This window comes from Sebastes fasciatus, chromosome 5 (genome assembly GCF_043250625.1).
Source record: "Sebastes fasciatus isolate fSebFas1 chromosome 5, fSebFas1.pri, whole genome shotgun sequence".
Classification (NCBI taxonomy): Eukaryota; Metazoa; Chordata; class Actinopteri; order Perciformes; family Sebastidae; genus Sebastes; species Sebastes fasciatus.
Window position 1 is genome coordinate 24,293,358 of NC_133799.1, and position 27,757 is coordinate 24,321,114.

Below are 27,757 nucleotides of genomic sequence, written 5' to 3' on the forward strand. Positions count from 1 at the left end.
TGTGCGACAGGCCGCGGCGCCTCACACTCACACACAGCTAGAAGAAACACGGTCTGACACGAGATACCGGAGATACCGGGAGGTTTAACAGACACGGAACCACCGGACCACCGAGTACCGGCTCACACACTACCGGCCGAACAGACCAGGAGCTCCGAACCGGCCAAAGAAGACGGTAAAGACGGTAAAGACGTGAAAGAGCCGAGAAGTAGAGAGACAGAGAGCAGTTAGCTTCACCGAGCTAACAGGCTAGCAGCTAGCTTTTGTAATCCGCCGGCCAGACACAGAACCAGGCCGAAATCTGATCTCAAAGTCAGGCCCACACAACCAGCAGGAAGGACAAAGAAGGCAACACCGCTGGCAGGTTGGTTTACACGTTAAACATTAAGTAAATCATGTAAAGTGTATCCCACAGAGGCTGCACAAGCTGGTTAGCTGGTTCTGGTTAGCATGCTTTGACCACAGAGAGGAGGAGGAGGAGGATGTGATGGCGAAACGAAACTATGCAAGCTGGAGGCCTGCTCCCTCCAACAGCTCCATGTGGCTTCTTCATATGTGTTGGTTAGATTATAATGTGCACGTTTTTGTGTGTAACTTTAGCACAATTAAAGTGTTCTTTGTGGTTGAGTTCAGGGCAAAGAGAGGCCTCCTTTCTGCCGGTATGAGATGAGCCACCCAGCTACTCCACCAGTAGTAGTTTGATTCATGGAGAAAAGGATGGCCTGCGGACTCCATCAGTCAGTGATTTACAGAAACAATATTATACATTTGGCTCTTTTTTCCCCCCTGAATGAGTCTAAATGCATGCTGATTTATTCTTTATCATCATGATTTTCATGTCTTATGTACAGATTAGCACCATGCTTTCCATCTCAGTCATGATGTCTTGCAGATCCAACAGATGTGGTATAGACTATTTGCAGATGTGGAAACCACCAGGGGGATTGTTTTATACATATGCATCCATGAGTCGGCATCTGTCTAGTATTTAGGGAGGCAATTTGCATATATTGATTGGAGTAGTACTTATTGATAGGCCTGAACAATGACATGGGCTGATCAGATATCTATAGCTGGAGATAGAAGTATCTTTTGGAAAGAGTTAAAGAAAAAAGAGACACTAAATATTTCTGTATTGTGATTCTCTTTGCGATAAACTGACTTTATCAAGGATGGATATCAAACTTTGCATGTTATACACGGCATTGGTTAGTCCCCTAAAGTGTCCCCATGTATAACTGGTATTTTCAGTAACGGATGTTTAATTTGTGCATTCAATCTAAGCATTTACGAGTCCAATCAGTGAATGAAAACATACCAATGGGTCTAAATGTATGATGAGTTATTTTTGATTTTCATGAAGTCGTATGTTCAGATTAGCACCGTGCTTTCCATCTCAGTCATGATGCCTTGCAGATCCAACAGATGTGGTCTTAAAAGACCAGCACGTTTTTTACTGTGTGAGTCTGTACATTCAATTCAATTCAATTCAAACTTTATTTCAGACACACAGGAGGGTCCATAGCAATAAAAGAAAAGAAAAAACATACAAGATAAGACCACAGCAGTTCATCATTCAATTCATATGTAGGCTATCTCGCCAGTGTATTGTAGGAGCTTGGCATGGCAGGATTGGGGTGTGAAAGACTCCAAGTGATTCATATAGACTCTATTTGCAGATGTGGAAACCAAAAACAATACCATATTATACATTTGGCTCTTTTTTTCCCCCTGAATGAGTCTAAATGCATGCTGATTTATTCTTTATTATCATGATTTTCATGTCTTATGTACAGATTTGCACCATGCTTTCCATCTCAGTCATGATGTCTTGCAGATCCAACAGATGTGGTATAGACTCTATTTGCAGATGTGGAAACCACCACATGTTTTATACATATGCATCCATGAGTTGGCATCTGTCTAGTATTTAGGGAGGCAATTTGCAGATATTGATTGGAGAAGTACTTATTAATTGGCCTGAACAATGACATGGGCTGGTATTTTTCAATTCAATTCAATACAAACTTTATTTCAGACACACAGGAGGGTGCATAGCAATAAAAGAAACAAAAAACATACAAAATAAGACCACAGCAGTTCATCATTCAATTCATATGTAGGCTATCTCGCCAGTGCATTGTAGGAGCCTGGCATGGCAGGATTGGGGTGTGAAAGACTCAAAGTGATGTGGAAACCACAAACAATACCATAATATAAATTTGGCTCTTTTTTTTTTTTTTTTTTACCTGAATGGGTCTAAATATATGCTGAGTTATTCTTGATTTTCAAGAAGTCTTATGTACAGATTAGCACCGTGCTTTCCATATCAGTCATGATTCAAGAGTTTTATTTGCCATTTGCACATATATATATATATATATATATATATATATATTAGTACATATATATTAGTACATTGGAATTCTGAGCAGTTTACACCGAATCAGCTTTAAGAAAAGAAAGAAGGTAGAAAAAGTACAAGGTAATTACAGTACAAAATAAGTAGCACATTCAACTCAACACAATAAATAAATAAATTATTACAATATCAAAACGCCCTCAGTGTAGTCAATAAATAAACTAAACTACCCTCTGCATAGGAATGATACCCCCAGAATACAAATATACAGTAAATATGTCTTGCAGATCCAACAGGTTTGGTCTTAAAAGACCAGCATGTTTTGTTTTTTTACTGTGTGAGTCTGTACATTGTAGGAGCTTGGCATGGCAGGATTGGGGTGTGAAAGACTCAAAGTGATTCATATAGACTCTATTTGCAGATGAGGAAACCGCCAAGAGGGATTACTAATGGGCGACATGGTATTGTTTTATACATATGCATCCATGATTAGACATGAGTCGGCATCTGTCTAGTATTTAGGGAGGCAATTTGCATATATTGATTGGAGTAGTACTTATTGATAGGCCTGAACAATGACATGGGCTGATCAGATATCTATAGCTGGAGAAGTATCTTTAGGAAAGAGTTAAAGAAAAAAGAGACACTAAATATTTCTGTATTGTGATTCTCTTTGCAATAAACTGACTTTAACAAGGATTGATATCAAACTTTACATGTTATACACTACATTGGTTAGTCCCCTAAAGTGTTTCCATGTATAACTGGCATTTTCAGTAACAGATGTTTAATTTGAGCAATCAGTTTAAGCATTTACGCATCCAATGAATGAAAACATACTAGCCTTTCAGTTCCTCATGTGCTTAATGAAATTACCAACAACTCCCAGGGGAGACCATCTCAGTGGTATTGATGGCCTGGCGTTAGAGAACCACAATAAACTTTAAGTGGCTGCCAATGCTCGTCTTTTTTCCATGCTTTTTTGTTAGCAGAAGCCCCTTGAATTGACCCTGACCAAAGTGAAGATTAGTTGGCAGATGCTGAATGCGTGCTAATCAGTTCAAGTAATACATACAGCAATATATTTTCTATTTACAGGCCAGGATCAGTAGTCTGTATGCATATCTAAAATTACAACCTTAGTCTTATTGTTGTAGTTTTGGCTAGTATTCCTAAAGGTGATAAACATAATATACTCACTGTTGTCACTGTAGAGATTTTGGACCAGAGTTCTTCACTGGAGAACGCATGATAATACAAACCAACAGGGACAATGAAATACAAGCCTTTTCTTTCAGCACCCATCATTTAGGCCATCTACATGACTTGTCATTCTGTGACTTCACTGTTGCGATAGACGGGTCAGTCGCATGATCCACTGTAAACAAAAGATTGGGGTGCATGATCACTGTACAGGTGAGTCATCTGAGCCGACTCACAGGTTCGTCCAGGAAGTAAATCCTAATGCAAAAGGAAGTCGTAATGGGCTATTGGGGCACTATCTTTTTGTGTAAGTGTGTGTCAGAAACAGTCATTGTTAAAGTGAACAATAATCATGCACAAACTGTGAAGCAGGACACTTGATATCGTACTGCTAGTATCATCACCAAGACAGGAATGTAACTTCACTGGCCGCATGGTTTGATGAATGGAAAACACCAGCCGTATTGGTTTCACTAAATCTGTGAGGAGCATTCTTAACACATGCACACTCACACTAGGGCTGCACGATTATGACCAAAATGATAATCACGATTATTTTGATCAATATTGATATCATGGTTATTCATTGATTTTAGCGACAACATATTTTTATTGCACTTTCACATTAAAAGAAACAGAGCACTGCTTTCACTTCCATGCTGTGCTACATTCCTGCTAATGTACAAATTAGGGCTGCACGATGTTGGAAAAAACTGACATTGCAATATTTGTTTTCTGCTATAAATATTGCAGTATGAAAAAATACAGGAATTTTCACTCTACCCTTTTGTTAGCTACATTTTAAAGTTAAATGCTTCAATCTGGTGCACTTCGAGAGCAAAAATAGGAACATTAACAGCTAGATACCCAATTGTTGTGCTCTCAATTTAATCATTAACACACTGGTTGTATAAATAATATCAATACCCAAAAGTGAAGCCAAAAGATCTCGATCACCGGCTGATGGCTGGCTGTTAGTTTAGGAAGAGCTTGATTTGATATGCAGCAGATTTCTCTATAAGCGGAGCACGCATTTTAAATGTCATTCATGTAATTGTGGGAAGCCAAAATCGTGATCGTAATATTCGATTAATTGTGCAGCCCTAACTCACACACAAACTAGTTCTTGCGCAGCAGAAACACCCAAATGTTGGTGTTTTGTGAGTATTGTAAAAAAAAAAAGGGCTTACTTTGATGGATGGACTGTGATGCAGGGGTGCAGTGTCATGCTGGAGGTCGGGCTGAGCTGATTGAGACTGGGATCCTATAGTATGTATTCTTGGGTCTTTTTCTTTCAATGTCTTGATACAAACATCTGTAAATGCTTCAAATTGGGAGTCCAGGGTCCCTCCCATTTGCACTCGATGATTATATGTTGATAGTTTAAGAGATGGAGTCAGAGATTGACCCATTCTGTGTGGATCATGGCTCATCCCCAGGTGACATTGGGCCCCAGGGTTCCCCTGTGGACTATCAATGGCACTGAATAGGTAACATAATAGGTGGATCTTTGCACAGAGGAAGTAGAACTGTTGTCATTTGGGCTGGTTGGACTCTTATCAGAGTTTCCTCTTCCTGTTTGCTCCCTTATTTCAAACACATTATACATCCCATATTCCTGTATCCCTGTGCTATTTTGCACAGAGTCCCTCCACCCAACCTCTGCACCACACTCCTTTTGCAGATTTTCTGCAAGAAGAGAATCATGTTTAATACGTTTAATATGATCAGTAAGTGTTCTGTGGTGTGTGTGTGTGAGTCCCAGACAGACACCCTCAATCGCCAAGAGACTACTACTACTTTGCTAGACCCGCTGCAGGGATGCAGCTTACAGAGTACTTAAAAATTATGAAGTGTTTCTGCTACATTCAAATTGTTTCCCTCCACACGTCCTGTCAAGCAACACTGCTGCACATGACAAAATGTTACAAGAGACATTGATTTATAATGAAGATAAATGTGACAGTTTCACTTGTCAATTTCTCATAAATTGTGTCTGCCACTCTGCCAAATTTAGAAGCCACCACACTCAGCCCAGTTTTCAACTACAGCTTCATCCATCTAATTTTTCATCTTGTCTTTTTATTGTTACACTGTACAGAGTGCACACAAATCAACAAGCATTGTGTTGAAGGTACTCTGTGGGCAAGTTTGTGACAGCACTTAGGTCAACAGGACTACTTTGTCAGAACGTGTGTTGTGTTGGCTAAAAGACTCAGACCGGTGAAAACCTCTTCAAATTTGAAAATCTCTTGTTGTCTGGGCTCAGCTTTAGTGCTATTTTCAGACAGCTGGAGAGTGTATCTGCAGATTCCGAGGCCGAAAGCCTCCAGTGTGGTGGTAATGCATCAAAGTGTCACCATTCCTTTGCTTTCAGTGATCAACAACTATTACCACAACTGGAAAAATGTCGGGGAAGATTCGAAGAGAGAGCATCCACATACTGTAGCCTGCATTATCCCATTACTTTGTTACTCATTTGAAGAAGTGCACACCAGCTACGGCACTGTGCTCTCCGTACTCTTAATGGACACTTTGGACACCTGCTGCAGAGGCACTAAAACAATTTGTGCATCAAATTTGTTTTTGTACCTCTGCAGCAAGTGCACATCAGTGTAAAGAAGATACTGATGCCTTTACAATACAAACTGAAACTCTCAAAGCCATACAAATATATATGTTGATTTTGTTTTTCCAAATTTAAGGATTAAAATCAGACAATAGCTAATTTTAAGAATATGTTTTTTTTCTTATGGCAGAATCACACAAAACTATCAATCGATTAAAATATTTAATCGCGATTAATTGCAAATTATTCGCACATTTTTTATTTGTTCAAAATAATTCCTTAAAGGGAGATTTGTCAAGTATTTAATACCTTTATCAACATGTTTGTAAAGGGGAGACTCGTGGGGTACCCATAGAACCCATTTTCATTCACGTCTTGAGCTGAGAAGTTAAGGGACCCTTCGATGACAGTTTTTCCTCGCCAAAATGTAGCCTAAGTTTGGAGTGGTATTTACCCTCCTTCGCAACAAGCTAGTATGACATGGTTGGTACCAATGGATTCCTTAGGTTTTATAGTTTAATTTGATCTATCTATCTTCACTCTAGCCTGGCTCTGAGCCAGTTACAACCTCCGAAAGATCGATTGTATTAATGCGTTTAAGAAATTAGTGGCGTTACAAAGAATTTTGCGTTATCGTGTTAATATTTGTCGACAACTACTAAGGAGCTGTATTGGCTAGCATCACTACTCCTATTGAAAGAGAAACAGAAATTGCAATCTGGGCTTTATTGTCATGGTTTGGGTTGTCATTTTTACAAAAATAAAAGTTTTTTTCAAACGAAAGGACTTTTCCTTTTAAGTCGATGTTCCTTTGCAAGGCGTTCCAAGGCCAAGTTGCAGTTAGAGCCTGAGCTCATCAGAGCTGTCACCTCCTCCCAACACACACACACACACACACACATCGTCACAGACACTGTTTCACCACCGCTCCGTTAATAATAAATGACCTCTGTGCGACTTAGGAAAGACTGCAGCCCCAAACATGCTGTATCTCTGTCCATGGTACTGCTCACTCTAATTCACTTACTGCCTTGTGTTTCTTGCTACCCCTCCGAGTAGGCATCGGTGCATAGTGTGTCTCATAGTTTGTTTTTTCTTCCTAAAGCACTTGTCTCCTCAAAAGCAGATGCAGGGCAGCTTCATTGTGTTGTAAACCAACATCAGACTCAGGTGTTGGTGAATATCAAAGGAGGTTCAGAGATATCTGCTATGATCTAATGTCCCAGAGTCAATAACCTCATCACCTTTTGTGTTCTTGTTTTTCTCTCACCCTTGGTCTATAGGAGGCTGGTTCTGGGGGCGAGGCCAAAGGACCAGACTCAATGAGTTTCATGCGAAATGTCCGAGAAGTCAGGGCAAAGCACCAAGGCAAAGGATGGCAAAACAAAGTATGCAACCCTTAGCCTCTTCAATACCTACAAGGGCAAATCTCTGGAAACCCAGAAAACTGCAGGTAAGCCCCCACTATTGTTCCCTGTTAGTCTGGCACACTATTGCATCCGATAACTAATCAGTGGACTGTAGTTCCAGTAAATGGGAATAGCTTGTTTTGTCTTCAGAGTTCAGTTGATGGATATAATATCATCTTTAAAGATGATAAAGTGCTTTCCCTGACCTTCTTAAAACCCCCTGATCTTGCTGTTCTCTTACGTGTGAAATGTTTCTTCATCCCAGTGGCTGCCAGACATGGGCTCCAAAGTTTGGGCAAAGTTGCTGCCAGCCGGCGCATGCCCCCTCCGGCCAACCTGCCCAGCCTGAAGGCAGAGAACAAGGGAAACGACCCCAACGTCAACATCGTCCCCAAAGACGGTAGTGGCTGGGCATCTCGGCCTGAGGGAGGGGAGGAGAGGTAAATTCAATAACTTTTGCACGTGTGTGTGTGTGAGAGAGTGTGAGAGTGTGTGTGAACGTTTAGTGCATAAACACTGAAACAGGCACCGCCCCTTTTGTTACTGTCCTTCTTTAAATGAAAGTTTATGTTAAGCACTACAGAATAACTGGAAGCGTTTTAAACTGGAGGAGTCTGTTATCCACGTTTCAAATCACGAGTGTTGTTTGAAACTGTCCTGTTTTTACGCGCCACAGGCAACAGGAGACGCCCCCACCCCCGATCAAACCAGTAGTGCTCCCACCACCAGAGCCTTCTATTGTGGGCAGCCGCTCCTGGGCAAGCAGCAAGCCGACGCAGCCAGACGGTAAATATGCTCTTCACTTGCTCCCTAAGCGTGACACCTACTCATAAACACAGATCAGCTATGGTCCTTCTTGGCATTTATGTTGAAGGTTGTGAACACTATCCATTACATTTCCTACTTGTGTCAAAAGAAACAAAGGCACAATCCTCAATTGGTTTACAGCACTCAAACATTACAGTCTGCGTGGACCATGATATTGGGTTGGAAGGGGTGCTGTACACCAACTCAGGATTAGACCTTTCTGTATCACTGTATTATATTCAATCCTGGGATTTCTGTGCATTCATTATAATGTGCTTGTATTGTACAGGTGCTCCTCCTCGGGTGAGCAGCCATTTTCACCAGGAGTTTCCCAGCTTGCAGGCGGCTGGTGAGGTGGAGAAAGGGGACGGTCAAGAAGAGGAGCCTTATGGACCAGGCCCCAGCCTCAGACCTCAAAGTATGGCCACACTCATGCACATAAACATCATTCAGTGATTGACTTGACTTCGTAAACAATAAATACCTCTCCTCCTCCTGTCGTGGTAGATGTTGGCAGTTGGCGTGAGGGCGGTGGCAGGAATTTGATCACTGCACCCAGCCCCCCCGAGATGGACAACAGGGCTCCGGAGGAGGGTAGTACGGCCCTTGGTACCTCTACACCAGCAGGGGAAGCTGATGAGCCTGGACGAAACGTAACCGCTGACGTCCAGAGGGAGAAGAGGGATGGCAAGGAGAGGTTGCCCCCCTCGGCCCCGCCTCCTCAGCCTAAACTTAATGGGGGGCAGCAGCCTCCTGCTGGGGTGCCAACCCACTTCGACCCTGCTTTCAGGAGCATGATGCCACCCTACGTAAGTCTCAGTTTCCTATTCTTCACAGACCACATGAGCACATCATATTTACAGTCTTAAGTTGTTGTGTTTATCTCTTCATGAGCCTGCGTGATGATTGCTGTCTTTGTCTTCTAGATGTTCCACGCCTATCCTCAAATGACTTTTGGCCCAGGGCAAGGAAACTTAAGATACCCTGTACCACAAGATGGAGCAAAGTGAGTTCACATCTTCATGACTAAGCCCTACATACTTGGGTTAAAGCAAAATAAAATATACAATTAAATACAAATCAAAAAATGTATCATTGCACAAACACAATATACTCTGAAATTGATAATTAACAAAACAATTACTCACTTTAAAGGCAATTAAAAAATTTCCTAAACAACAAATACGAGATGTCATAAGATCACACAGAAGCGCACCATTCATATCAGTATAAAAGGAATCTTACATGTTTTCGGTCCTGTGCACAAATTTGGCAAATGTCAGACACATAATACTGCCCTCATATCTTACTTCCTCTTATAGAGTTGAGTAGAGGCAGTTGTTAATGTACTAGACCAGGTGCAATAATGAACTTTCCTCTTTTTTTCTCTGTTGGTTGGTCAGGGGTCCTCGTTCAGCACGACCCCAGCAGGCTCCCCCTCAGTCCTGGCACCAGGACCCAGACAGACCCTCTATCATCAGCGCAACAGAACTTAAAGAGCTGGACAACTTAGACACCGATACTGATGAGGGCTGGGCAGGTTAGTAGCCATCCTTGTGAACTTCAGCGTTTAACTAATTAGTCGAGAGAAAAAAAGTTAATTTCACAGTAGTTCTTGTATCTTATCAACCCTGTGTCTTCTGCCCTCCAGGAGCTCAGATGGAGGTGGACTACACTGAGAAACTAAACTTCAGCGATGACGAGGAGAACCAAGCTGCTAAAGACAAAAGAGAAAACTGGTGAGTATTTAAATTTTAACTTTTCAAGACTTGCATTCACTATTTAACTTCTGTGCTTCAGTACTACAGAAAAACACTTTTGTGGTTCTTTATTTAGCCAATTCATTCCAAAATATGTATAATTTACATTACTGACATTCATTTTTCAAAGCATGCCTTAAGTTATTAGTGTCTCCAAATAGACTTTTGGAGACTTTTAAACTTGTGATATGTATTCATCAGTTTGTTTTATGAAATTATATCATTGCAATATGGAAATCCAGTGCATTTTTTACCTGCAACTGCATTACTTGATGGTATATCTTTGGCAATAATAAAGCGTGATGAGTTTCCTATCAAACACATTTCAGTCTTTGAAACAGAATCCAGGAAGTCTTGCTGGATAAATCGTCTTCATGTGGTGCAAAGTACCATGGAAAAAAACTAAGGCACTATCACTATATCATTTTTCACCTCATGACGGAGTGCCAAAGTTTTTTTTTTATGGTTGTCTTCACCCCTTGAGGACAATTTATCCAGCAAGACTTCCTGGATTCTGTTTCATGTACTTTTAAGTAGTAACTAGTAATGGGAAATATGTGATTTGTATTAAATGGATTAAACATGGAAAAAGAGACACAGTTAATGATATAGTTCATCTACTGAATGAATGTGACATGTTTAGTATTGTATGTATTGTGAAACGGCTTTCAGAACAGGACAAAATACAATGGACATCCATATATTGCAGATATAACACACTGTCTAATAGATGATTTAACATACCACAATTATACATTCAGAACCATATGGTTATATTGCATGGCAGCCTTGGTGCCAAGGTGCCAAAATAGTTTATACTGAGTAAAAGGATTCGGAAATGATGGAAGTTATCGAAGCCAATTTGTGTGCACTACAGTGAGAGGATTTGTGATGATGTGCAGCCTGAGGTTGAAGTGAATGAGTTTAGCAGAGCTAGTTAACTGAGGAGATTGTCAGTTGGAATAACCTGTGATGCTTTTTGTTTTTACTTAACTGTATTGACTTTATTTTCAGGGAATGGATGGGTAAAGTGGAGCGTATAAGATCTCGACCACCAGACGGTCAGGAGGGCTGGAAGGAGGGCACTGAGGACCGTGGGGGCAGTAAAACCTCATGGGCCGATGGTGATCCCAGAGCGCCATCACCTGGCATTATGGGGCAGTACAATAAGTCAGCTGCTCCACAGGACTACCAGGTAAAGCTGGATATGAATTAGCCTCACATCATGTCTGCACTGTTTATTTTAACAGCACGGTGATGAGTCTATCTGTACTTATTTCTCTACTCTCCAGGGCGGCACTCGTTCTGTTGGTGGCGGAGCTCCACGTGGGCCCAAACCACAGGCTGCAACGGCACCTGGTGCTGATGAGGACCCTGAGGCATGGCGACAGAAGCGCAAGAAGCCTGCAGAAGTTTCTGAAGCTGTAGAACGAGCGAGACGACGGAGAGATGAAGAGGAACGGCGGATGGAAGAACAGCGGCTTTCTGCTTGTGCTGAAAAACTTAAACGTCTCAATGAAAAACACCGCCAGGCAACTGAGATCCAATCTGCCCTCGCTCAGACCACCAATGATGAAGCAGTAGCTGCCCAAGAGGAAGAGTCCTCATCAGCTCCGGCTCCTGTATCCAGTCCTGTTCCGTCGATCCCAGTTTCACAATCACCGGTCCCAATCATGCAAGCTCCTTTACCTGAGATGGTGGATCAAGACGGGGAGGGGATGGAACGAGAGCTAGTAGAACCAAGTGTAGAGGAGGAGGTTCAATTGCCTCGTCAGCCCAGCCCCCCCATCCAGAGACCTGTGTCTGTAGATCCAGAGCCTCAGAGCGAGGGAGAGAGCTCCTTGGTTGAGGTCAGCCCCCTGATGGAGGAGAACCAGGTAGACAGGACAACAGTGCCTATCCGCGACTATTTCAACATAGAGGACAACAGAGGTGAGCTAGTTCGGACCCTTTTTTTTTTTTTTAACGTGGTTGCATGTAAATGATCATTGTATAGTTGCGAACAACTGCCATACTTTCAGTCATAGATGCCTGATGTTTTTTTTATCTTGCAGTGGATGAGCCCCACCTGTCTCTGCCTCTCATGGACCCCCCCAGTGGTGAGGAAGTCCCCGTGGCACCACCACAGCTGGAAGGAGAAGCAGCAGCTGCTATGCGTCCCTCTCTTACCTCAGGCTATTCCAAACAGTTTCAAAAGTCTTTGCCTCCTCGTTTCCTTAGACAGCAGGTAAGGATGTCCACATCTGGCTTCTTTAGTTCATAACGGCTGGGAAGTTGCTTGCTATGTGGGTGTGTCAGTGACATATTTGCTTGGGTTGGAGCAAATAGTGATCATAGGTGGGAATTTTCAAAACATTGTGCTGTCAGATCTAGAGCTACAACAGTTAGTCGATCAACAGAAAAATAACTGGTAACTATTTTGATAATCAATTAATTGTTAAAAGTAATTTTTCATGCAAAAATTGCACAAAATTCTGTTTTCAGCCTCTCAAATATGGAGATTTCCTTCTTTTCTGTGTTTTATATCATATTAAACTGAATATCTTTGGGTTTTGGACTGACAAAACAAGACATTCAAAGACAGATTAATTTGCCGCTTATTTTCTAGATTAATCGGTAATGAAAATAATCGTTAGTTGCAGCCCTAGTCAGAACAAGCAGATATGACGTTGAGCCATCAGTAATACAAAAGCAGCCACTTACGATGTAATGTACAACATTGAAAACAAACTAGCTATATTGATCTTAACTTTTCTTTGTTACTATTTCCTGTTGGTCTTGTAGGAGCAGATGAAGCAGCAACAATGGCAACAACAGCAACACCAGAGTGGGGGCTCCGTGTCTCCATCAGGTGGGGGCGGCGTTCCAGCTCCCCAGCAGCAGCAGCAGCAGCAGCAACAACAGCAACAACACCGCTCCATGTATCAACCCATTGGCCCCCATCACCAGCACCTGGCCTCCATGGGGTTTGACCCCCGCTGGCTCATGATGCAGTCCTACATGGACCCACGCATGATGTCAGGACGCCCTCCCATGGACATGCCAACTAACATTCACCCTGGTAGGGAGTTATGTGGAAATGGAGAATGTATGAGTATCTTTGTTTGTGATTAATGTTCCAAGAAGCTGACAGATGTGGCAGACAACCTGTTTAAAGTCACTCTGTTTTGTCCTCTCCAGGGAGGATGCCTCCTAAGCAGATTGTGCGCAGAGAGCCCGGTGACAACTCAAGCTCCAGCTCTGACTCCTTTGACCATCTAACCCGACCAATTCGTGACCATGGCCTGCCGTCAGACTCGCGGATGGTATGGGGGTCGGAGCCGTACCCACAATCAGAGCCGTTACCGTCTGTAACTCCTCCAAAAGGACGGGATGATAACAAGGAGCCGAGGTAAAAATAAATAAATGGCAATATAAGTAAAATCTTTTATTTTCCTGACATGACCCAATAACAATTGTTTCTCTACAGGGTGGACTCTGGTTTGGATCTGGACAGGGGTCTCCCAGCTATGTATCCCCAGGACCACAGTACATTGGACTCTCATAAAAGTAACTTCTTCCAGGACCCTACGGAGTCCCTGTCGGCATTTTCCCAGGGCCCAGAGGATGCGCCAGGGCCTCTAGACCTGGTCCCTGTAAGCTCAGCCTTTGATCCTGAGGAGTCAGGCCTACCCAGTGGAGAAGAGGTGGAAGCTCTTGGTCAAGCTATGCTCCAGAGGAGTGTCTCCCAGGGCTCCAGCCACTCCCTCAAGCTGGATGAGCCCAGGTTTGATGGGCTATCCCTGGGAACAAAATCACTAGAGCTACAGGACACAGGAGAACGGGCTGATGATAAGCCCCAGAATGAACTCTACCCCCAGGCTGCGGTGACTAGCAACCGGGCAACACCTCCTGCTGATGGATTACACAAACAAGAGAAGCTGCCTCTGCCAGCCCCTAGCAAGCAGAAAGCTGAGCTGCGCTGGGGTGGAAGATCAGGAGCCGGACGCAGAGAAGGACCAGGGGGAGAGAGGCCTCTCCGCAGGTCTGGGCCAATTAAGAAGCCTGTCTTAAGGGACATGAAAGAAGAGCGAGAGCAAAGAGAAGAGAGAGAGAAGCGTCACGAGAGAGGGGATAGAGGAGACCGGTCCAAAAAGGATCAGTCATCCAAAGCTCCCTCTGCAGCTGCCGCTGTGTCCGAGGGCTCCAGACCTCAGGGCGAGGGGAAGAGAGAAGCCGCCGAGGCCGAGGAAACACCGACTGGCCATCAGAGAGTCAGAGACTCGCAGCCTTCATCTGTGGTTCCCACCTCTTCCTCTCAGGAGGAGAAAGCAGACAAACCGCCCAGCAATGACAAACATCCAGAACCGAAACTGCCCTTCAGGAAAGAGTCCAATCTTCCTCCACGTGCCTACCGACGGGAGGAGAGAGAGCGGGAACGTGAGAGGGAGAAGGAAATGGACAAAGACAAAGACAAAGACAGAGACAGAGACAGAGATAAAGAGTGGCCTTTGGACTCAAATTTCAAAGGACGTGGTCGAGGGGAGTATTACGCCAGAGGACGGAGCTACCGGGGGACTTACGGTGGCCGATGCAGGGGGAGTCGTGGTCGAAGCCGGGCAGAGTACAATTACCGAGAGCCCCGTTCACGCTCTGATTTACCTTCTGTTGGAGGTGCTGCTGCCTTTCGCAACAGGGAAGAAAGTGAAACTCGCAGTGAGAGCTCAGACTTTGAAGTTATACCAAAACGTAGACGGCGCCGCGGTTCAGACACAGATTCTGAAAGTGAAGGTGGGAGAGAGTCTGCCAGTGACACTGGACCCTCTGACCGTGAGCCTAGCACCAAACCTAGCCATCCATTGAGACGAGAGCTCCCTGGGGAGGCCCGGCCTGGGCCCCACAAGCCAGGCTTTGGACCTCCTCACATGGGAGACAGGGTCGGACCTAGAGGGGACGATGAAAGCAGACCCAAGCCAGGATTCCTTCCTAAAGGAGAGCCCTCTCGGCGAGGAAGAGGAGGACTATACAGTAGACGAGGTGGAGCAAGGGAACGCGGCGGCCCTCGCGCAGGTCCTCTTAGACGGCCAGGAGCTAGAGAGTCCTCTTCTCAGTGGCCCTCTAAACCAATGGAGACATTCAGGCCTGAGGACACTGAGTCCAGTCAAAGATATGACAATCCTGCCGCTGACCGACGACCCAATAGGTCTGATTGCAAGAAATTTGGGGACGGGGGACCTCAGAATAGTAGAGAAAGGCCTCGTCGGTCCAGACCAGCACGACCCCCCAGACAAGATAAACCTCCCCGCTTTAGGCGATTGAAGGAGCGGGAGGCTGCAGTGTTAGCTAGTGGAGAAACAGCCCCAAGTCCCCCTGTCCCTCTACTCCCAGTGCCTGCTGCTGCTGTCCCCAGCTCTGCCCCCATCTCCCTCTCCCCAACCCTGTCCAGAGCTCCAGGAACACCTGTAACTGTGCCTGCGGAAGTGGCAGCCACTATGCCTGCACCCGACTTGTCCTCTCCTTTAGAAGCATCCTTGCCTGAGACCAGCAGCCCCACCATCACTGCAGTCGGTACCAAGTCCCCTGACTTGTCCAACCAGAACTCTTCAGATCAAGCCAATGAGGAATGGGAAACTGCCTCCGAGAGCAGCGACTTCAACGAAAGGCGAGAGCGAGAAGAAAGGAAAGGAGCACTGGAGGCCGCTAATGAAGCCGCCACTGCCTGTGCCCCGGCACCCGCACCCCCTCAGGGCTCTTTGACCCCCAATAGAAGCCCTCCTGATGGAGGGGTGACTCCAAAACGTGATGGGGCTCCTGCAGCCAAGAGGAGTTTCTCAAGTCAGAGGCCTACAGAGAGACAGAATCGTAGAGGCAACAGTGGAGCCAAACCAGTCCGGGGCTACGCAGGGGGCAAGGGGGAGAGGAGGGGAGGAGCCAAAGCTGGCCGCAAAGGGTGAGTTTGAACAATCGGGCTTTTGTCTGTTGTTGGGCATTTACTTTGTCTGCCTACATTAGCACAATGAAGTCGACTCAATAAACTGTGCAGTAGAATAATACTGCAGGTTTATTCACACACAATAAACCTTTTGTGTAATATTCCTCCTAATTAATAGTTGCACATATCACTAGGAAACCGGTTAAACTGTTGGTATTGCCTGTGGGGCACTTGGGTAGATTACTATACTTAAGTGTGCTGTAATTGGCCATCAAACTGTTTGTGTTAAAATAGCTAAATATGGATTCAGTGTGGTGGTATTTTTAGACTCTAATTGTACCTCAGCTGTGGCATTTCTAATGGAGAACAGAGTGAAAGCATTTTCTCCCTTCATCTATCTGGTGCATCAACACTCTTGCCATCTATTGACTTCTTTGTCGTCTTCTACTTCAGTCAGAGGATGGTAATAACAAACAATAGAGGCATAGTTTTTGAAAAAATCATGTCATTACAGAATTCATGTTAACATTCTTAGTGTGTCAGGCCTCCTTCACCACCACACTGTTGCTCTCTACAACATTAAAATGTGTCACATAGTCTCTTATTGGGCCTCAATTTTACTTTCTGTCTCCAACATGATACGAACAGCCCTGCAGCCCAGCAGAACTCCGATGGGATGACACAATCAACTGGAGGAGCATCCCAGAGGCCTTCAAAAGACCAGTCTGGCCGTCGCAAAGATGAGGCCAAACAGGCTGCTAAGAAGCCCAAAGAGAATGCTCTTTCTCAGTTTGATCTTAACAACTATGCCAGTAAGTAAACACTTATATACTCCAAAACTGGAACATATACCTGGCTCTAGCTGCTCTTTACCTTGAATGTAAACGTCTGGATACACTTTTGTCCCGTCACAGGTGTTGTGATCATTGATGACCACCCAGAGGTCACCACCACAGAGGACCCACAGTCCAACACCAATGATGACGGCTTCACAGAGGTGGTCTCCCGCAAGCAACAAAAACGCCTGCAGGACGAAGAGAAAAGGAAAAAGGAAGAGCAGACTACTCAGGTAAGAGGAGGGATAGCTTGCACCACATAGTTTAACTAAAACAGCAATGCAATACTTCGATAATGAGCTATACCTCTACTGTGCTCCTACAGAACTGGAGTAAAAAAGGCTCTGGTGAGAAGGGCAGAGGAGGCGGAGGAAAGCTGCCGCCAAGATTTGCTAAAAAGCAGTCATCGCAACAGCAGCAGCAACAACAACAGCAGCAGCAACAGCAGCAGCAGCAGCAGCAACAGCAGCAGCAGCAACAACAGCAGGCCTCACAGTCTCAGCCTCCTGTAACTCCCACACCTCAGGCCCAACAGCAACCCCCTATTTCTGCTCCCCAGCATCCCCACCTTCCCCCCTCCCAGCCAGCTGCATCCCCTCAGACACTGGAAGGAACGGTGGCTCCACTGCCCTCCATTCCCCCCGTCATTGTGGACTTTACCTCAAAGAGCCTACCCCCGCCACCTGCGCAGACACACAGCACTCTGGGTACAGAACTGTGGGAGAACAAGGTAGCGGGCCCCATTGTCCTTCCCGATGTCAAGAAGCGTGAGTAGATAAGTCAATTCTTTCTCGTTGTGATGCAGGAGTGAATTCATCGGCAAGCTCTTGTCTAAAATATGTAATGTGTGTTTATTCCAGTTGGTCCAATCAGCCCTCCCCAGCCACCTTCTGTGAGTGCCTGGAACAAACCTCTTACCTCCTTTACTGGCACTGTCTCCTCTGAGGTATGTTGAATACGTCCATCTCATCTTTTATATATATAGTGTATGATCCTTTTTGCAAAATGACAAACCTTGAATGTGTTGTTTCAGGGTGTGAAGCTTGGATCAGAGGGCAGTGTGGAATTGGCAATAGACAGTATTCAGTTTGGAGCGCCGTCATCTGCAGGCAGCACAGACAGCGACGGAGTTCCAGCGTTGCTAGAAACCGTCTCTGACAACAAACTACCTGCTCCCAAAGAACAGAGACAGAAACAACCTCGAGCTGGCCCAATCAAAACACAGAAGGTAAGTCAGCTGTGGAGGAAGCTCATTGTTTCTAAGCGGTTTGAACAACAACACGGATTCCCATTAATTCTTGTTTAATCCCCCTCCAGCTTCCTGAAATGGAACCAATGGAAACCAAGGAGTACAAGCCAGGTCCCATTGGTAAAGAGCGCTCTTTAAAGAACCGCAAGGCCAAAGACGCACGTGGAGGAGAAGGCGAGGGGATGGAGGGAGGAGTTCCTGGAGGAGGCGTCAGTAGAGCCACAGACTCCAGTCCTCCCACCAGTGACCCCATAGTACCAGAGCTGGGAGGAGACATCGAGTGCATGATCACCGTCCCTTCAGTAGAATACAACAGTATCTCTAAGGTATGTCAGTGTCACATGACTGCACAGCTAGGCTGTATTTTCTTTTATCATACTTTCATGATAGCTGGATTGAGCGACGCAATCGTTGTACCTCTAGGCTGCTAATACACCCTGAACCCTGTACAGAGAACAATAAAAAGTATATTGCTGCAGTATAACATGTTATTGTGTATACTGAATTTATGTCTTTCCCTCTCAGGAGTCCGTCACTGACTACACCACCCCCTCCTCCTCACTGGCTGACAGTGTTCCTACAGGAGTGAACAAAATAGAAGAGAGTTTGGTGGCAAGTGTGAGTACACATCCTTATTTTGTACAGCTTTCTTTTTAACTTAACTGTCTTTCAGAGGCTGTAGCAGGTTCAGTTTTAGAGCCTGAGTGACGGTACAGATATCATATGAATCTAGAAAACCTAAGGAATCCGCTGCTGGAGAGGAAGGGGTTAAATAATGCTCCAAAGTTAGGCAAAATTTTGGCAAGGAAAAACTGGCATGATCATTTTCAAAGGGGTCCCATGATCTCTGACTTCAAGATGTGTGAATGAAAATGGGTTCTATGGGTACCCACAAGTCTCCCCTTTACAGACATGCCCACTTGATGATAATCACATGCAGTTTCTAAAATGCAGTATAACTGTTATTTTTGCCTATTCTAAAATTGTGGATTTTAATATTTCTGATTTATGACTAGAACAATTTGACACCCAGTGCTGCGCTGCATCTCAAATTAATCTTCAGGTTTTCAGATGATGTACACCACTTTTATGTGACATCCACTGTTGACCTGCTATCTCCCCTTAAAGACCCCCTGAAAAAACACAAACAATGTCTATTGTGGGTCTCTGAGGGTTAAATTGAAAAGAGCACACATCTGTGCCATAATAAAATGCTATAATCCTAAACACTTGGTATTATTTTAAAGACTGCTTTGGGGTTATTTTGATGTGTTTCAGGTGGCGCTACCCCACTCATTGCCCCTTCCTCGACGAGAGACCCTGCAGCAGAGCTCCAGCCTCAGCACCGTCTCCCCTGCTACTGTTGACCTAACACTAAAGGTACCCAGAGAAAGTAATGTTGCCTGGCGTGGGCTGTACTTCTAAGAAAAATTTCAGTGAACCATTAACTAAACACTCTTTCTGCCTCCTCTTTAGATGGAATCGGCTCGTAAGGCGTGGGAGAACTCACCAAGTCTGGAGAAGAATTCTCCAGTCACTTCCTCTTCCTCCCCCATCACCTCCTGTGCATCCTCGTACTCCACCTTCTCCTCAGCCTCCATGCCGCAGATCCCTGTGGCTTCTGTTACCCCCAGCACCTCACTGTCAGGTAACATAACTCACAGTTAAAGAGGTAGTTCAGATGTTTTGACGTGGGGTTGTATGAGGTACTTATCCATAGTCATTGTATTACCTACAGTAGATGATGGTCGGCACGCCCCCAGTTTGGAGAAGCAGACAGGAGTGCCAGCACGGGAGCAAAGTAATGTACTGCTGTGGACGGGGGCAGCAGAAAACATATTTTAGCCACCTAAAATAAATCTATATCAGTTTAAGCATACGCTATATTTATTTTCACCACTTTACCTTGCCGTCAGACAGCCCTCTCCGACAGGGAACTGAAGCCATTCTCTATCTATACTCACTTCGAAGCCACCAGGCTCCATTGACAAAAAAACTTAATTTTCGCAGAACACTGAAGTTGCTGGTCTACAGCTGCTGTGATCGGTTAGTTAGTTTGGTGTTTTAAAGATTTAGTTTGGATTCACCAAAGTCATACAATAACACAAAGTCACACAATACAAAAAACGAACAAACCAGTCAAGGCAGCTTCAGACGAGTAACTCCCGTGTTCTGCAATGTAGAATGATTTTTTTTTTGTCAAATGAGTGGTGGTTTTGAAGAGAGCATAGATAACTGCTTCAGTCCCCCGTCAGAAAGGACGGTCTGACGGCAAGATAAAGCGGTGAAACTATTCTAAATATAGCGTACACTTAAACTGATATTGACACCCAAACTATCCCTTTTAACATCTTCTGTATATCTCTAACAGTACTGTGTGTTGACGCCTTGTTTACCTCGACGCTTCTCTGACATTCTACTGCACACTTCCAGGCATCTATTATGATCCATTGTATTCACCATGTGATTATCTCCACCCATGCAGGTTCTGGTACCTATACAACGTCGGCTCTCAGCACCAAGACCACCACAGCCTCTGACCCCCCTAACATCTGTAAGGTGAAGCCCCAACAACTGCAGGGTGGAAGTCTGTCCTCGTCCAGCAGTAGCAGTAGTAGCAGCAGCTTCTCTCAGTTGGGCTGTGTGCCTACCCTCCTGCCCCAGCAACAGCAGACCCCACAGGTGTACGTCTCTCAGTCTGCAGCAGGTGAGAGACACATGGCACTGAACTGGGATGTTAGTTATATTACACATGTTGGCATTCAAATGATTTAAGTGGAAACAGTTGAACATATTCATCTATCGATGTTTTTAACATCAAATTTGAACACCAACCTGTGTTTTTGTTATAGCCCTGATATTTTCACTATGTTTGTAATCTCTAATATTTAAACCTTGTATGTTGAGGTTCTGCAGCTCAGATTCCAGCTTTCTACATGGACACTAGCCACCTCTTCAGTACCCCCCACCCTCGCTTGGCACCTCCCTCCCTGGCTCAGCAGCAAGGCTTCCAGCCCGGCCTCTCGCAGGTAGGATTTTCTGTTAGTCAGTAACATGCTGCAGGAATGTTTTTATAATGTTCGAGGTAAAACTACCTGTCTGTCTGTTTCTCCACCTTATAGCCGACGGCAGTGCAGCAGATTCCCATCCCTATCTACGCTCCACTGCAAGGTCAGCCACAACATCAACACCAACATCAGCATCAACACCAACACCAACATCAACACCAACACCAACACACCCACCAGGCTCAGCTGGGACTCAGCACTGGTCCTCCAGTCTCCCAGCCACAGGACCTGTTCAGCTCCTCGCTGCAGCCTTACAGGTAACGCACAACACTGCACAAGTATTCGGTTCTCTGCTCCAAAACATCTGAAACCAGAGAAAAAGAATAGGAGAAGAACGGACATTGAACTGTTTTCCATGGTTATTTGACTATTACAAAAGAAACGCGTCAGTGGGGCCGTAAAGTATAGTCGCAGCTCGCCGGTAGCTTGTCCTTCTCAAGAGCAGCAGTGAGGCGGAGGGACCGTTAGACCCAGCGCTGCCGTTGGCCACCAGCCCGTTGTTCTGTAATCAGTGCAGCATTAAAGCATGGCGGAATTGGCAAGATAGTTAGCTAGCGTCCTACGCTTTGATAAGAGTGTGAGGATGAAGCATTAAGTTGTTAAATTTTTACTCAGTTCCTCTGGGTCTCTGTGCTTCGTAACGTTACTACTCCACTGCTCGTTTTAGTCGTTACTGCAAAACCTCTCATCAGTGAGTCCGCAACTTGTCGTAAGTCAGTTTAGTTTATACGGAAGTTAGCCCGCTACAACGATACACATACAAATGTCCATCGCTCTGACCATCCTGCTACGTTGATTTGAATGTGAATGTCCGTTGTACTCCTATTCTATTTCTATGGCTGAAACACACAATACTGCTGAAGCGCTTGTATCCCTATTTTGAGGTACCGTTGTCCTCTCATCTGATCTTATGTCCTGATGCTTCCTCAGGTCTCAGCAGGCGTTCATGCAGAGCAGCCTGTCGCAGCCCTCCATGATGCTGTCAGGGCCGTCTCTGCACAGCTATGCCGGCGTGCAGGCATCTGACCTGGGCAAGCCTCAGTCTAGTCTGGCCTATCAGCAGGCCTCCTCCCAACAGCACATTCCCATTCTGTTTGAGCCGCAGCTCAACCAGCCCTCTGGCATGGGAGGCTCACAGCTCATTGACACACACCTGCTGCAGGTAACCAGACATGTTATAATAATTATAGTTATAATAGAATTTTCAATTACTTTTAGTTAGTTTTCATAGTGGGTTTGCTAGTTTTAGTTTCAGTTTTTCAGAAAGGTTTAGTTTCAGTTTTTATATATTTAGTTTTAGTTTGTTTTTGTTAGAGCCAGCTGTAATGTCTCAGAAGTATGTAGCTACATAAAAAATGCATGGTTGTGTAGGAATGGCCATAATGTTTAATCTTCACGTTACTTTATTGATGCAGTTGTGACATAGTGTCATACCTGGAATGTCAAGTCCGTCCAATTTCTGTGATTCAATGTCATGAGTTGATGGAAATTCATTTTTATTTTATTTTTATTTGTTTTTTACCCAGGCAGTATTGTTTCAGTTTAGTTTTAGTTTTTCTTCAACGATATCATTTTTATTTAGTTTTAGTTTAGTAAGAAAGTTTTGACTGCTTATTTTTGTTTTAGTTTACTATAATAATCCTGTGTCCAGTCTGCTCACAATAATTGTGGTACTCTACCTTATGATATTGACTACATTTCATATTGACATTTATATGTTATTCATTTTGTATATGTTCCATCTGACATAGTTGTCTTTGGCTCAGGCTCGACAGGGGATGAGTCAGCATTCAAACATGTACTCGGGGCAGGTGCAACAACACGGCCAGAGTAGCTACTATAGCAACACTCAGTCGCCCAGTTCTGCGATGCAACAGGTAACCTACATGCAAACAAAACATAATGTTTATAAACCTCTTATATAGCTTGTCTTGTTTCAGTTTCCAGAAGCACAACTTTCTGTTTATTGATGAATTGGTGAATCAATGATTTGACCATTTGTAACATTCGTGTGTCTTAATCTGTCTCCAGGTGACCGTCCCTCTGTCCAGCTCCCAGCTGTCCCTGTCAAACTTTGGCTCGGGTGGAGGTCAGCCCCTCCTGGCGCTGCCTCCCACTCCTCCCCAGGTGCAGCCCCCCAACATCAACCGACAGCCCCCGGTCTCCAATCCATACCGAGGCATCATGGGCCCCAACCACAGCATGATGCAGCCTCCCACCAGCAAGGTACTGCAGTGTGTGCGTGTGTGACTCTCAGATCAAGGTTATAATAGTTTTGTTAGTTTTCAGCGTGCGTGTTGTGAATTTACTTATTTTCCATTTTAGTTTACGATAATAACCCCGTCTCAGACACAGTTGTAACAGTTTTGTGTTGACATTTTGCAGATGGACATGGATCTGAAACTCTTTGGCAGTGGGATGGATGTGAAGCCCGGAACCCCTCCTATCGGCGCCAGAAGCACCACACCCACCTCCAGCCATTACAGGTACCACCCATAAACTCACATACACATTTACTCTTTAAAGTAAAAGTACTTGTTTGGCAGAATCTTCCCTTTCAACAGAGTTTATATTATTATATGTCATATTATTACTGATGCTTTTTAATGACAGCTGGTGGAAGTTGAGCATATTTTACTACTACTTTATGTACTGTTGCATACTTTAATCTGTAGCACAGTATCATATTTTATAAACTGATCACATGTTTAGTTACTTTCCACCCCTGTATGTTTATACACAAGCAGCACCAAAACTCAAAGTGGCTAATCCTTGCAAGGAAATGCTCCCCGTCATGTTTTTATTCAGAAGATGTTTATTGCTGCACAGACCAAAGTCAACAATATATCTAGTGTGGTTAATCATGAGTCATTGTGATGCACTTTATACACATGGTTTATTGTTTCCTGCTCCTCTCTGCCTGCAGGGCCAGCTCAACGTCTCCGAGCAGCCAGTCCAGTAAGATCAACAGCATGCTGTACCAGAAGCAGTTTCAGGCGAGCTCTGCTGGCATGAGAATGACGCAGCACTTCCCCGGCCAGTTCAACCCACAGGTAGAGTAATAATCACAACACCTGTATTTTGATTGTGTTTTATATATCTGATATATATTAGCATGAACTTCAACCATGTTTGTTCCTCTTCATTTCAGATTCTGTCTCAGCCCAACATCGTCTCTCCTCTGGTTCGACCTCCTCACATTAACTCGTTCGCTGGAGGTGTCCATCGCTCTCCCATGGGCCCTCCGATGTCACCCAATATGGGTGGTGGTCTAATGCCCCATCCCCGACCTCAGCACCCGCAGCACAGCCAGCACCCTCAGCACCCTCAGCACCCTCAGCACCCTCAACACCCTCAACACCCTCAGCATCCTCAACACCCTCAACACCCTCAGCATCCTCAACACCCTCAGCACCCTCAGCACCCTCAGCACCCTCAGCACCCTCAACACCCTCAGCACCCTCCCCGAGGACCTCCTGTTCCCTCGCTTGCTCCAAGAGGCACACAGGCCGCTATGAAGGCTGAACAGGATCTAAAGGTCTGGTTTCCTATTTTATCTGCTGATTCTGTGCATCTGTTTTATTAAAGGGCGGGTCCATTGTTTTTTTTATTTTGATATCATTCTGTAGCTTCCTATAGGTGTTCCTTGTATATTCAAATCCGTTTAGCGTCAAAATGCTATTTTCCCTTCAAGCCCTTCAAAAAACTTTTTCCCGCTTGACCTGATGTAGGTTTCTGCATGATGACACTGCTACATGTACAGTGTATATACATCCTAGTCAGTGTATTACATACAGTAACGTAGATGGCAGTCAGCATGCTCCCAGTTTGGAGAAGCAGACAGGTGTACTGGCACAGAAGCTAAGCAATGTACTGCTGTTGATGCCACGTTTGTTTGGATCCGAATGTCACAATAACACAAACAAACTAACCGATCGATGCAGCAGAAGACCAGCATCTCCTGTGTTCTGCGAGGTAAAATTACTGCTTTTGTTAATGGAGTCTGGTGGCTTTGAAGAGAGCAATATAACAGCTGCAGTTCCCCGTCAGAAAGGGCTGTCTGATGGCGAGGTAAAGTGGTGAAAATATTCTAAATATAGCGTACTCTCAAACTGATATTGATTTTTTTAAGTGGTTAAAATACGTTTTTCTGCTGCTCCCATCCACGGCCGCTTTACCTCGCTGTCAGACAGCTCTTTCCCACGCGGCATGTCTGAAGCTGTTATATCACTCTCTTCAAAGCCACCAGAGTACATTGACAAAAGCAGTTATTTTACCTCGCAGAACTCGGAAGTATACAAACATCCCCACTTCAAAAAATCCAAACTAACCCTTTTAGGTATTTCCAAAATTGGTACAGCTAACATTGACTCAGCTAGCTTTTTTTCTAACAGCTGAGTGGCCGTATCCATTTAAAAACCCCAGAAAAGAACGCAGATGGACTTGCCTGTTAACTGGCCGGTCAGATGATGTGATAATCTTTCAGTTATGGGTGGCTTGGCTGATTTGATTTTTTTTTTCTCTATCCCTCTTCAGGCAAAGCAGCGGGCTGAGGTGCTCCAGTCCACTCATAAGTTCTTCTCAGATCAGCAACAGCAGCAACTCAAAGCCCCGCAAGTCAGCCAAGTGTCTCGGCTTGATCAGGTGGTGAAACCCCAACTCGACGCGCCTGCTCCGAACCACCAGGCGATGGGCGACCGCCCCGATTCTGACAAACCCCCCATCTCCATGGCCAAGCCCATTCGGACTGGCCCCATAAAACCGCAGGCCATCAAACCAGAAGAGGGCAAGTAAAGAGCTGGCGAACCTCTTCAGATGACAATATGAAAGGATGGAAGAGAGGAAGCGCGAATCTAGCCCCATTCACTCAGTCACCACCTCATATCAGCCCTGGGGGGGACAGTGTGGGGGGAGGAGGATGAGTCGATGGTAGTGGTTACTGAGAGTAGGCGCTGTCCTGCGTATACATAATCCTCTTCTTTCTTCCCCTATCTCGTCCCACTGTAGGTGGCGGCGTTTGAGTTGGATTCTTCCATCATATTTAGATGCCGATAATATGGCTGCACAAGTTGTTCCATAGAGATCTACTGAGACGGTAGATAAGAGGAGAGTTGGAAAAAGAGAAAATTTGAAATGAGATTTGCTGCTGAGTTTGCCATTTTTTTTTAATTTTTTTTTTATAGCTCTTTGATTTTGTGTATTTTATTTTTTCTTTCCCCCCCAAATAGGATCACGCATATTATAGGAGAAACCTGTTTTGTTAATGAAAGAATGAATCAGTTTTGTTTTTTGTAGTCGGAACAATCTTGTTAAGGAGATGTCATTTTAGTGAAGCACACTTTTTTGTTGCCCAATCTCCCGTCATAACTAATCCAGCGATATGTGCACGTGGAAATGCACCTCATTACCACACTCACATTTCATCCACGGTTACCGCACAGCAAATCAGAAATTCTCGTCATTTCTTTTGTTTTGTTTTTACCAGAATGGAAATGTGAAAAATACAGCAGTTGATTGAAATTAATGATTGATTTATTGATTAGTCTGCCTGTGAGCGTTTGCTCCTGCCTTCTGCTCTCATCTCCTTGCCTGAGAATTACTGTCGGGATGTGTGTGTTTGTGGTTTAAACCGGGGGGGGAAAGCTCGTAGCTGGACTCTCCTGTATATTTAGCCAAAGGTTAAAGCAGCGCAGAGATGATGTCACAGCCTTTAGGATTTTAGGAGTTTTGATTGGACGTACAGGATTACACGGACGATGTATGATCACTACATACAGCTACTGTCACACACCCCTTACACTGCTTCCTCTCACCCATCCTTGCTGTCACACAAACACACACCTATACGCACTTCACTGTAAAGCACCCAGACCTGCTGCTATTGACTGATTTCAGTGCCCTTAGCTAGAGTATAGCTGCAGGATAGGGCTATTTAGAGGAATAGAAACAGTGAGGAGTTGAAACGGTAGAAAACTCTTTTGAGTGCGTGTGTACGTCAACCCTCGCGAAGAGTTGGCGAACAAGAACAGGACAGAGAACAAGGAAAAAAAAGAAGCCTCAAGTTGAGAAGCGTTTGGGCAGAAGGACACTTATCGTTTAGTTGTCTTTTACCGATGAGAGCAATCAGTGCTGTTTTCTGTCTCTGCCTCGCCTCCGCTGGCTGTCCCACCCACAATGCTTTCATCTCGGGGTTGTGGTGATGACAAGGGTCCCTTCAGAAATCTACAGTAGTATGCACCCTGAGGTGGGGAGGGCGTCCTCACCTCTCCCCCTAGCCGGGGGGAAGAGTCCTTGCTTTGGAGGATGGATGAGGGAGGGAGGGAGGGTAATGATTTATTATTTTCTTTGTTTTGTTTTTTTTGTTGAACTTGTACAGGGGTTTCATCGCTGTATTAAAATATGTACGGTCTTATTTACATTCTCTTGGTTTGGTTACAGAAACTAATAAAATAATATACTGTTGAGATGTTTTCAGTCATGTCTGGTTTGTACTTGAACACGTCTTCCACTCTTTCTATTTTGCTTGACATCAGACTCAGCACGGATTACGTCTCACCACTAGGTGTCGCTACAGCACTTAATT

The 27,757-nt window shown here is 44.7% G+C and overlaps 1 protein-coding gene across 10 annotated transcripts; it reads left to right on the top strand.

Annotated features, from left to right (window-relative positions):
* prrc2c (proline-rich coiled-coil 2C) lies at positions 1-27,638 on the top strand. 10 transcript variants are annotated; one of them, XM_074635946.1, is made up of 36 exons: positions 3-364; positions 7,418-7,587; positions 7,809-7,983; positions 8,220-8,329; positions 8,640-8,768; positions 8,858-9,159; positions 9,277-9,356; positions 9,745-9,890; positions 10,002-10,089; positions 11,125-11,305; positions 11,403-12,042; positions 12,165-12,337; positions 12,895-13,171; positions 13,291-13,501; positions 13,580-16,039; positions 16,670-16,833; positions 16,936-17,090; positions 17,183-17,624; positions 17,718-17,803; positions 17,891-18,085; positions 18,175-18,432; positions 18,632-18,724; positions 19,385-19,486; positions 19,583-19,754; positions 19,845-19,907; positions 20,592-20,813; positions 21,014-21,135; positions 21,229-21,431; positions 22,105-22,336; positions 22,926-23,051; positions 23,206-23,400; positions 23,560-23,660; positions 24,101-24,227; positions 24,326-24,586; positions 24,623-24,712; positions 25,711-27,638. In XM_074635946.1, exons 2-36 carry the CDS (start codon positions 7,473-7,475, stop codon positions 25,966-25,968), a joined length of 8,754 nt encoding a protein of 2,917 aa, XP_074492047.1. In that variant the 5' UTR covers positions 3-364; positions 7,418-7,472; the 3' UTR covers positions 25,969-27,638. The 10 variants fall into 10 exon arrangements, with proteins under 10 accessions (XP_074492044.1, XP_074492052.1, XP_074492047.1 ...); XM_074635943.1 differs by having other exon boundaries at positions 1-364; positions 9,754-9,890; positions 24,326-24,712; XM_074635941.1 differs by having other exon boundaries at positions 24,326-24,712.
* Positions 27,639-27,757: the final 119 nt, after the last annotated feature.